Source organism: Lathyrus oleraceus, chromosome 6 (genome assembly GCF_024323335.1).
Source record: "Lathyrus oleraceus cultivar Zhongwan6 chromosome 6, CAAS_Psat_ZW6_1.0, whole genome shotgun sequence".
Taxonomy (NCBI): Eukaryota; Viridiplantae; Streptophyta; class Magnoliopsida; order Fabales; family Fabaceae; genus Lathyrus; species Lathyrus oleraceus.
The window spans coordinates 171618340-171628354 of NC_066584.1; the positions used below are offsets into that span (position 1 = coordinate 171618340).

The following is a 10015-nucleotide window of genomic DNA, read 5'->3' on the forward strand; positions in this document are numbered from 1 at the left end:
TCTCGTACTTCCACCACTTTGCCCTAGTCTTGAGCACTTTCACTTTCCATCACAGCCTTAGCTCCTTGCCACGAGGCCATGGACGGTCCTGATTTCGGGGTCTCCAATGTCTGTTGGATGGCCATCATATTTACCAATTCCAAGGATTGGAATGGTGTCTTAGTTATCTCGTCATCCACCTCGATATACCGGAAAGATGTCAAGTGGCTAACCAAGATATCCTCCTCCCCTCTGATCACAATCATCTTGTCATTCGTAATGAATTTTAGCTTTTGATGTAGAGTGGAGGTGACGACGCCTGCGGAGTGAATCCATGGTCTCCCAAGTAGGCAACTATAACCGGGATGTATGTCCATAACCTGGAACGTGATATTGAAAATAGTTGGACCTATCTTGGTCAGTAAGTCAACCTCCCCTATCACTGCTCGCCTTGAGCCATCAAATGCCTTTACGATTAGGGTGTTGGGCTTCATACTTATCCCTTCCATTGGCAGCTTTATCAAAGTGGTCTTCGGCATGACGTTCAACGAGGAACCTGTGTCTACTAATACCCTTGATAGTATAATGTCTATGCATTTCAAGGAGATATGTAGGGCCTTGTTACGGTTCTTTCCCTCGACTGGCAGTTCATCATCGTTAAAACCCAAAAAAATTCCAGTGGTCACACAAGCTATCACATCGTCAAACTGTTCTATCGTTACGTCTTTCGTGATATGTGCGGCGCTCAATACTTTCAACAACGAATTCTTGTGTGCTTCTTGAGTTGAGCAATAAAGAAAACATGGAGATTTTTGAAGGTGTTTGATTCAGTTGGTCCACCACTTTATAATCACTCTTCTTGATTATCCTCAGAAATCCCTCGGCCTCTTCACGAGTGACTGCAGCTTTAGGAGACAGGTGCATGTCTTGCATTTCTTGATTAGGGATGGGGATTCGGAAAACAACTTCCTTCCCTTTAGCCTTTGTAGAAGTATCAGCAGTCCTTGGCGCGAACATTCGGCCACTACGTGTCATTCCTATCGGCCCCACAATCGAGGTGACGTTTGGTTCGTTGATCATCAAGGGTTGGTCTTCCTGCCCTTGCTTAAAAGCTCTGGGCTGATATATCCACGGGACCGCCTTCTCATCTTCATACGTGAACGATGCTGGAAACTCTATCACCAATGGGCTTATAGGTATTTCCACATTAACCTCATCATAAGGGATGTCCACCACGGCTATCTCTTCCTCTCCCTTGCTCTTGACACAACGATTTATCTGTAACTTGCCTTGATCCAACATTTGTTGTATAAAATCCCTCAACTTTTTATTATTCTCTTCATCAACTAGCTCCTCCGGGATCAGACCACTCTTTAGCAATTGTGCTCCTATCCTGGCGATAGGGGTTTGAATTTCTTCAACCTTAAGGATAAATTCACCTTGATCACTCTCCTCAATGGCACTGACGGAAGCATCCCCATGTGTTGGCATGGGATTGGTGTTCACATTCGGGCGTCTTGGAGTGAAAGAGATAGCCTTTGCTTCGATCAAGTCTTGTACCCGATTTTGAAATGCAAAACAATTCTCCAAGGTATGACCGGGCGCTCCCATGTGAAACTCACAATGGGCGTTAGCATTATATCCGGGTGGATATGGAAAAACAACTGATTTTAGCTCCCTCAATGTTAGAAGGCCCTCATTTTGCAGATATGGGAATATTTGGCTATAAGGTACTAGTAGAGGATCAAGTTGCCTTCTTTGAGGCCTTGGCTTGAATTGTCTTGGTGGCGCGGTGTTTTGCTGTTGACGATGTTGTTGATGTTGTGGTTGATACACTTGCTGTTGCTGCATTGGTTGTTGATAAGGTATGGGTACCACGACGACGACTTGGCCATATGAAGCTTGTTGCTTCCCCTTATAGCCTCTGGATATAGTGTTCGTTTCACCTTCTCTTTTCTTCTGGAAGCCTCCAGAATACTTTTTCGGTGCGCTAGGGACTGCCACAGCTCCTGGAATTTTTCCATCGCTCAACCCTTTTTCTATGCGATCTCTGATTGTGACTAGATGCGCAAAGTCGGACGCTGCACTACTCACCAGTCTACCAAAGAATGGGTCCTTCAGCGTGTCCACAAATATTCCAGTCATTTCTTTTTTAGACAATGGTGGCTCTACCTGAGCAGCCAACTCTCTCCATCGCTGGGCATATTCTTTAAATGACTCATTTTCTTTCATGGCCATCCCTTGTAACTGCATTCGGTCGGGTGCCATATCTAAGTTATAATTGTATTGACGGAGAAATGCGTCCGCCAAGTCTTCCCAGTTTTGAATCCGCCCCTGCTCTAAGCTCATGTACCATCTTAGGGACGCTCCACTTAGACTGTCTTGGAAACAGTGTATAAGCAGTTTGTCGTTTTCGGTATGAGGAGCCATTTTCCGAAAGTACATTACTAGGTGACTTCTTGGGCAAGTTTGTCCTCTGTATTTTTCGAAATCAGGAGTTTTAAATTTAGCCAGTGTAAGACCCTAATTTTGACCCTAAGATCCCCCATGGCATCATGTTATTGCACAAGTGAATTGCCTTAAGGATCATAGCATGTTTGGCTCCTTAACCCTAGGGTTGGGACTTGTTTGAGTGGTTTGAGATCACCAAGCATGCTTGTATTGTATATTATTGCTTTTCTTATTTTGATTACTAACCAAAAGCATAAAAACATGTCACTAACTCTTTTTGTTTTGAAGCTCAAGTGATCATGTGCTCCAATGCTCCTATGAGGCTTTTAAGCCCAATGAAATGGCTAGATGAAGATGAGAAAAAGCATGAAAATGGTCCACAAAGCTCCTAATTATCATATATGTCTCCCAAGTATCTCAATTTGCCAATTTGATCAAGATAACCCAAAGGGCTTGAGGATTGTTTCCCCAAGGAAACCCTAATTCAACTGTGCCTTGCTCATGAAGCAACCTCAACCTATGATCAAATTTAATCAAGGGAAGTTCTTTCATTCATCATTTTATGCATATAAGATCCTACTTGAGAGTCCTCAATCATTTATCCATCAAGTTTGGAAGTTTGGCCTTGAAAAGTTGACCAGTCAAGTCATTTGACTAAGCTGAGCACCATTGAGATATAACTTTTTATGTGTTTGTCAAATGAAGATGACCGAAAGAGAAACAATGTTCTTAAGAACCATATGAACAACTTTCATGTTCATAAAAAATCCATTTGAAACTTGGAAGGTCATCTTTCATTTCAAAACATTATAGGTCATTTTGACTGAAACCCTAATTTTGGGTCAACTTACCAAGGGCATAACTTCCTTAATTTTTATGATTTTGAGGTGAGACCAAATGCATTGGAAATATTGATATGTCTAATTCAAATGTTATATTGGACAAAATTTAATAATCCTAAAATAACTACATGTGATAATATAAAACATTATAGGTCATCTTGGACCTAATTCATTGAATTTGAAAAAGTACCCAACTTCAAATGCCCATACATTTGTCATAGAAAATCCAAATGATGCAAAATTTGAGTCTAAATTTATCAACTTGAAAATATATACAATGTTTATGTTGGAAGTTTTTCTATTTGAAGCTTGCATCTTGCAAACAGATGGGTTTGAATAGGCTTACTTTTGGTGAAAATTTTCAAAGGTGACTTAAACATGTTTTGTACTTGGATCTTCCAGGCTAGTTTTCATTAATTTCCAAATTCCAAATGAATTTTTGCCCAACATGACTTTTGTTCCTTATTTCAAGGGCTTTCCAACCATTACTCACATTACTTTTTTGGACTTACCATTTGGGAGTTTCGGAGAGCTCTTCATTTATGTTCATTTTGGCATTTCATGATGAAACTTAATGTGCAAGCTAGTTCCACTTCATGTACACATGCAATTCCATTCCAAATGAACTCAACATGGTTTTGCATCCACCATTGGGCCTCACATGCGCATGTACAGGCCCATGCATATCCATTTTCAAATGCCATGCACACGAGGGAAGCATGATGCACAACTAATTTCAGCTATAAATAAACACTCAATCTCATTCATTTGGTAACCTTTTGGAGATCTGAAATGCTACAACATTGAAACCATAGCCATACCAAAGGAATTTTCCAGAATTTTTTCTCACTTTCAAGCTTGAAATTCAACATCATTAGTTGATTTTCAAAGCTCAATTCCTTAGCCTATCATCTCCACTGCATCCCTAGAGTAAAGAGGAGTCAAGATCTTGAAGGTTTCATGGCTTGAAGAGCTTCAATTCAGAGGTATACCTTCAAAAAATTTGGATCTAGAACTTGCAATTCAATGTAGTATTCTCTTGTTTGTGTGGTTTTCTGAAGTCCTCACACTTGAGGCAAGCCAAATGGTGGTTTCAGTTTTCCATTTCGTGCACTTTTAGTTTGAACATCATGATCTTCCACTTCACATTTCTCTCAATATAGGAAGAGTGAGGAAGATCCATGGATACAGTGGTGATCTCCATTACACGAGCTTTAATTTGATGTCCTTATTTTCCATTTTTGTTAAAAAAAAAATCTGCAACTGGTGGCCGGAGATTGTTGGTTCACCGGAGAAGATGGTGGTTTCCACCACCATCACCACGTGTGTCATTTTTGGCCTTTGGATCATGAGTTCAGGATCTAATCTTGGTCCTTCATTGCGCTTACTTTATTTAATTCATGATGTTGCGCATTTGACTCGAACACGCGTTGCGCCCTCACATCTGGACCGTTCTTGGCTGCCACGTCAATTAATGAATCTCATCCAGTGGCTGCGCATTTTTCACTTATTTCTATTTTCCTTTATTTTCAGTTAATTCCTTTTATTTTCAAAAATTCATAAAAAATTTATTTGAAGTCATAAAAATATGAGACCAATTCCAAAAAATTTCTTGAAAAATCTAGTTCCATATTTTGATTTTTTTAATTATTTTTGTGATTTCATTTAATATTTTTTGTGAATTATTTGGTTTTTAATAGTTTTAATTCCTTTTAAAATACTTTCTAACTTTTGAAAAATCCAAAAATATTTTCCTAGCATTTATGGATCATGATAAGTCAATGAAAAATAGTCTCATCAATTTCTTATTTGATTTGAGATTTATTTGAGATTTTAATCCATTTTGTGCTATTTTTTAATTGTTTTTAAATACTTTCTGATTTCCAAAATTGTTGAGAAAATTAGTCAAGGCTTGTTTGACTATGTTAGACCTATGAGAATTTAATTGGACTTGTTGAAGTTGATTTGAATTGAATTTGAGGTTTGACCCTATTTGATTATTTTTTATTTGCCTTTTATTTTAATTCAAAAAATACCAAAAAATTATGGTTGACTTGTGGACATGTAATCTTCATTTCTTTTTCTATTTGGTGTTGATTGATGTTGGTTTGATCCATATTTGATCAATTGGATTTGATTTTTATCTTCTTTTTCCCTCCCTTTCATCTTCATCCCATTCTTTCCATTAATGACCAATGAGTTAATGTCTTATGGTTGGTCTTGACAAATGAGAGGTTTAACCTTCTTTGATCCAAACCAAACTCAACTTGATCCATGATCAAGTGAGTTGTTTTGTGTCCAAGATAGGTTGCTTCTTGGTCAAGCAAATAACCTAAAGTCCATACAAGGCCCTTCCCCTTTTGTTTTGGCATGGCAAGTTTTTGGAGCTTGGCTTACTAGTCATGATCTCTAACTTGTATTCTTTGCCTATATTTTTATTGACCAGCCTCAGATAGGTGTGACTACTACATTAGTCCACTTACGATTGCTTAACATAGTGTTACATTGTCTTATGACAAGCTAACATAACTTCACTAATTACTAACTTTAATTTGAGCATTTAATTTTCCATGTCATTTATTTCTTGCTCATTATTCATATTGATTTTCCCTTTGCTCACTTGAGCATATATTTTATGTTTATGTCATTTTTCTTTTGCTCATTTGAGCCCATTATTGTATATAAATATATTGCTATATTGTGTTTGTTTTGTGTTTTCTTTGTGTGAACCTAATGCAAAAGGAGAAATGACTTAGAATTAGGACTTACCTATGCTTAAAAGGAGTTCAAGAGCAACTAGGCCTCATGCCTTTAGAATGCTAAACTTGTTGAAGAGCAACTAGGCCTCATGCCTTTAGAATGCTAAATTTCAAAGTTGATCTTAAAGGACTTCTCATCCAAACTTATTCTTTGTTCATTCCCCTTATTGTGTTGTGAACTTTTTGATGTTTGCTTTTGTGTGATAGGATCCCACTTTGAGATTGTGAAAAGAGGACCGTTATCATGAGTAGCCAAGTTAAGAGACAAGCCAAATGGAGATCCTAGGAGCTTGAACTCAAATTGTTTGATTGCTTGTGTGTGCTAAGTCCAAAGGAAAGGAGCATCTTGAGTCATCTCTATGACTTCAAGAAAAGGAACTCCAAGGGTTTATCTTTCCCCTCTTATCTTTGTATGCTTTAGGACTAGCCCTTCTCTTCTTCTCCCCACTCTAACCAAGCCAAAAATCATTTTCTAAACTTTGACTTTATTTCAAATTAGAAACCTAGGCCTTAAGCCTTTGATTTTTTTTAAAACCATTTTCATTAATACTCATTGTGAATAAATCTTATTCCAACTTTAACTTCATTTTGTAAATAAACCTAACTTGTAAATATAACTCATTTCGAGTTGTTTTTTTTGTGGTTCCAATGGCCACCTTATTAAAACCTTTTCAAAAACATTAGTCATAGGTTTGAGTTATCATAGTGGTTGATGTAAATCTCACCTCATCCTTAGTGGTTGGATTATAAGTCTTCCATGCTTATTATAGGGTTAACCCCTCACTAGCATGTTGAAGCCTTCCTCACATGGTGGACTGTTGGTTTAGGTTGAATTTTCTCCCTTTGATAACAAAAGACCTTAATGCTTTTGATCAAATCAATTCACCAATCTTTGAAATTTTTACCCCGAACTACGAGGTTTTGATCCTCCTTTGTGATGGTACATAGGCAATGGGTTCATCCATTCAAACAACAAAATCTGTAAATATAATCTATTTTTTTCTCATCCCTCCAATCTTTTGCACAAATCTTTTCACAAATACCAACCTACAACACATATTTGCAAAAAGGGTTCCCTTAGAGTACTAAGGATGTTTTGGGTGCGTAAAACCTTCCCATTTCATAACCAACCCCCTTACCCAGATCTCTGACATTTTTATTAGTTTTTTTATTTGAAAAACTTCTTACCTTGGCCTTTGTTCGCTTTTTAGCCTTTCCTTTGGACAAATAAAAGTGCGGTGGCGACTCGAATTGTATGTTTACTTTTGGTTTAGTCAATAAACCTAAAGGTAACGAAAACCCACTACAGCCGGGATGACCAAATTTGATACCAAACGCATGTTCATGGCAAAGGCGCCGAAGATATTATTTCCCTCTATAGCTTTGATCTTCTTTTCCAGGGTACGAAGCCTATCTGCAACAAGATTTGGAAGTATCTTAGGCTTCGGTTGATCAGGCACATAAAAAGCATCGTACGAGTCATCTCCAATTTCGGATCCATGATGAGTAGACGCATCAGAAGGCTCTGCACGATCCCCATCTCCTTTGCCTCCTACCGGTATATGAACCAGTCTCTTCTTGGCGGGGATGAAGCTCTCGTCTTGGTGGACCAATCCTGGTGTACTATCATTCCTCTTTGCTCCAGCTTCTTCATCCACGACCCTCTCTCTTTGGGTGATTGCAAGCATTGTCTCCAGCAGTTGATCCATTTTCTCTTGGATCGTATTGATGTATGTCCTCATGGTAACTTGGTTAGCCTCAACTTGTTCTAACGTCATCTTGTATTTGCTTCGCGTCTTATATCGGTGTTGATTAGTCAGTGTTGCTGGATAAAGGGTAAAAAGGTTGGGTTAGTTTTTTTTGAATTTTTACGAAGCGTGATGCATAATGAGGATGCGAATGTTATGCATATTTTATTTTCAGGGAATCGTTCAAGTTCCATTAGTTGTTAGTAATTCGAAGAAACAAAAGAAATACTTAGAATATCAATGATGGAGTAATTGTAAACGTCATTCATTCAAGTACATAACATAGGGGTCCAAAAAGGCCCTAGTTCAAAATACATTGTCAAAGGAACAAAATATAAGACAGAGGAAAATTAAACTGCAGGCTTTCTGGCTTGGAGCTCTTCTAGTTCTTCCTTGAATCTCTTCAGCAACCCTCTACAGAGCAGAATGAAACTGATTATGGATGGAGGAGTACTATCTTCCTTCAACTCTTCAATTGCGTCTCTTAACTTCCATGGTAATTCTTTAGCCGCCCAATTACAGAACCCCACTAGCCCATCGAGCTTTGCACAGAACTTATCCCTATCTCCTTGCAAGAAGTCTATGGTCTTCTTAAAGGATTCATAATCTTCAATCACATACTCTCGTTCCTTCAACCATATGGAGCTGTCTTGGTGTAATGACTCTAGCTGGCTCTTCCAATAACTGGCAGACTCTTTTGCGTCTCTCACTTCTCGACACTTTTCTTCCCATATCATGGGTGAAACTCTAGAAGCTTCGGTGGCTATATTCTTGAGTCGGCGTTCTTGATCCGCTTCAGCCTTTGCATGACGAACATAAATGGTGAGTTCTTTTATCTGAGCCCCAAGTGTATCTCTTATTGTCTTGTTTTCCTTTGTGGCCAGATGCCACCAATGCTCATTATCTTGACATTCTTTCTGGGCTCGTCGTAATTGACCCTTAAGAGTATCTAGACAATGGTCAGCTTGTTGATCTTTTTCCTCTTATGCTCCTCTTTGTTGAACTTTTCCACATGTGCTTGAAGCTGTACATCCTTTCTCTCAAGCTACCACTTCATGGTATTTTTCTCATTGATGACTTGTTGGAGTTTTAACTTCAACTCTTCATTCTCTCTTTCTAACTTTTCCATGGTGGTCTTGAGTTCATCCACTTCTTCAATGGGGATATGGGTGAGCTTAGGTTCAGGAAGAGGTACAGGTGTCCGAGTGACGAATGGCATTTTGATCATCTCCACCCTTTCCTTTACCCAATGAAAATATGGTTCTTTTGTAATCCCATTAGCTCTCCCCAATTCAACTCTCCCTTTTTGATTGACATTCTTCCAAGCCTCTCTGATTCGCTGGAACAAGCTAGTATTCTCAACCCCAAAGCCAAGCAACAAGAAGGCTTCCAAAGACCTTGCCTCTTGAGGGCCTTCCATAGGGTAGCCAAGTTGTCTTAGCGATAGAACCGGGTTAGAATTCACACATCCTTGAGTTCCAATTAGTGGTAGATTAGGGAAATCTCCACAGCTGAATATGATGTCCATGTTGATGTATTCTTTGGAATACCAAGAAAGATCTTCGGATCAGAGTGATCCCAATCTCTGAGGCCAACTAACATCTGTCTGTTCTACCCAAACACTTGTCTTCAGAAGATGCTCTAGAAACCACTAATATAGTAAAGGACCACAAAAAGCAATCATCCCTTTCTTCTTGGTGTACCTATGGCTCATGTAATAGTAAACATCAGCCAACAAGGTGGGTACTGGGTTTCCAATAAGGAAAACGCAAATAACAACCATGTCTATGAAACCATCCATATTTGGGAACAAGACGATGCCATAGATGGCCAACGTAATAGCAGAGTAACAAGCGTCCCAACTTTCTACTTTTAGTAGGGTATGAGCTCTCTCCAAGAGAAAGCTTAGCGAAAATCCTTTGGTATTCCCTTTAGTCTCTAGGTTAGCCTCTAGTTCCCTTTCGTCCATGTGAAGCACGCTAGCAATGATCTCAAGGGGAAAAGATTCATCCATCCCTTCAAATAGTGGCTTGTCCTTCATAGGTATCCTAACAAGATGCTCGAATTCTTCCAAGGTTGGTGCTAGCTGGAAATCTTGGAATGTGAAACATCTCAAAGGTAGGTCATTAGAATTGAGCCAGAGTGACTAAAGCTGTATGGTCCACTCGTTGGTTAAGGATGCTGAGCAGATTTCCATGATTCTTCCTAAAGTTGATTCTATACACCGGGTGCATCT

General features: G+C 38.9%; 1 protein-coding gene across 1 annotated transcript; it reads right to left on the minus strand.

The window, feature by feature from the left end:
• Positions 1–681: 681 nt before the first annotated feature.
• Positions 682–2124, minus strand: LOC127094597 (uncharacterized). The gene has a single exon (XM_051033414.1). It carries the CDS (start codon positions 2122–2124, stop codon positions 682–684), a length of 1443 nt encoding a protein of 480 aa, XP_050889371.1.
• Positions 2125–10015: the final 7891 nt, after the last annotated feature.

Excerpts from the sequence above, each read along its gene's own strand:
- LOC127094597 (XM_051033414.1), bottom strand. The coding sequence starts at position 2,124 with ATGACTGGAATATTTGTGGACACGCTGAAGGACCCATTCTTTGGTAGA.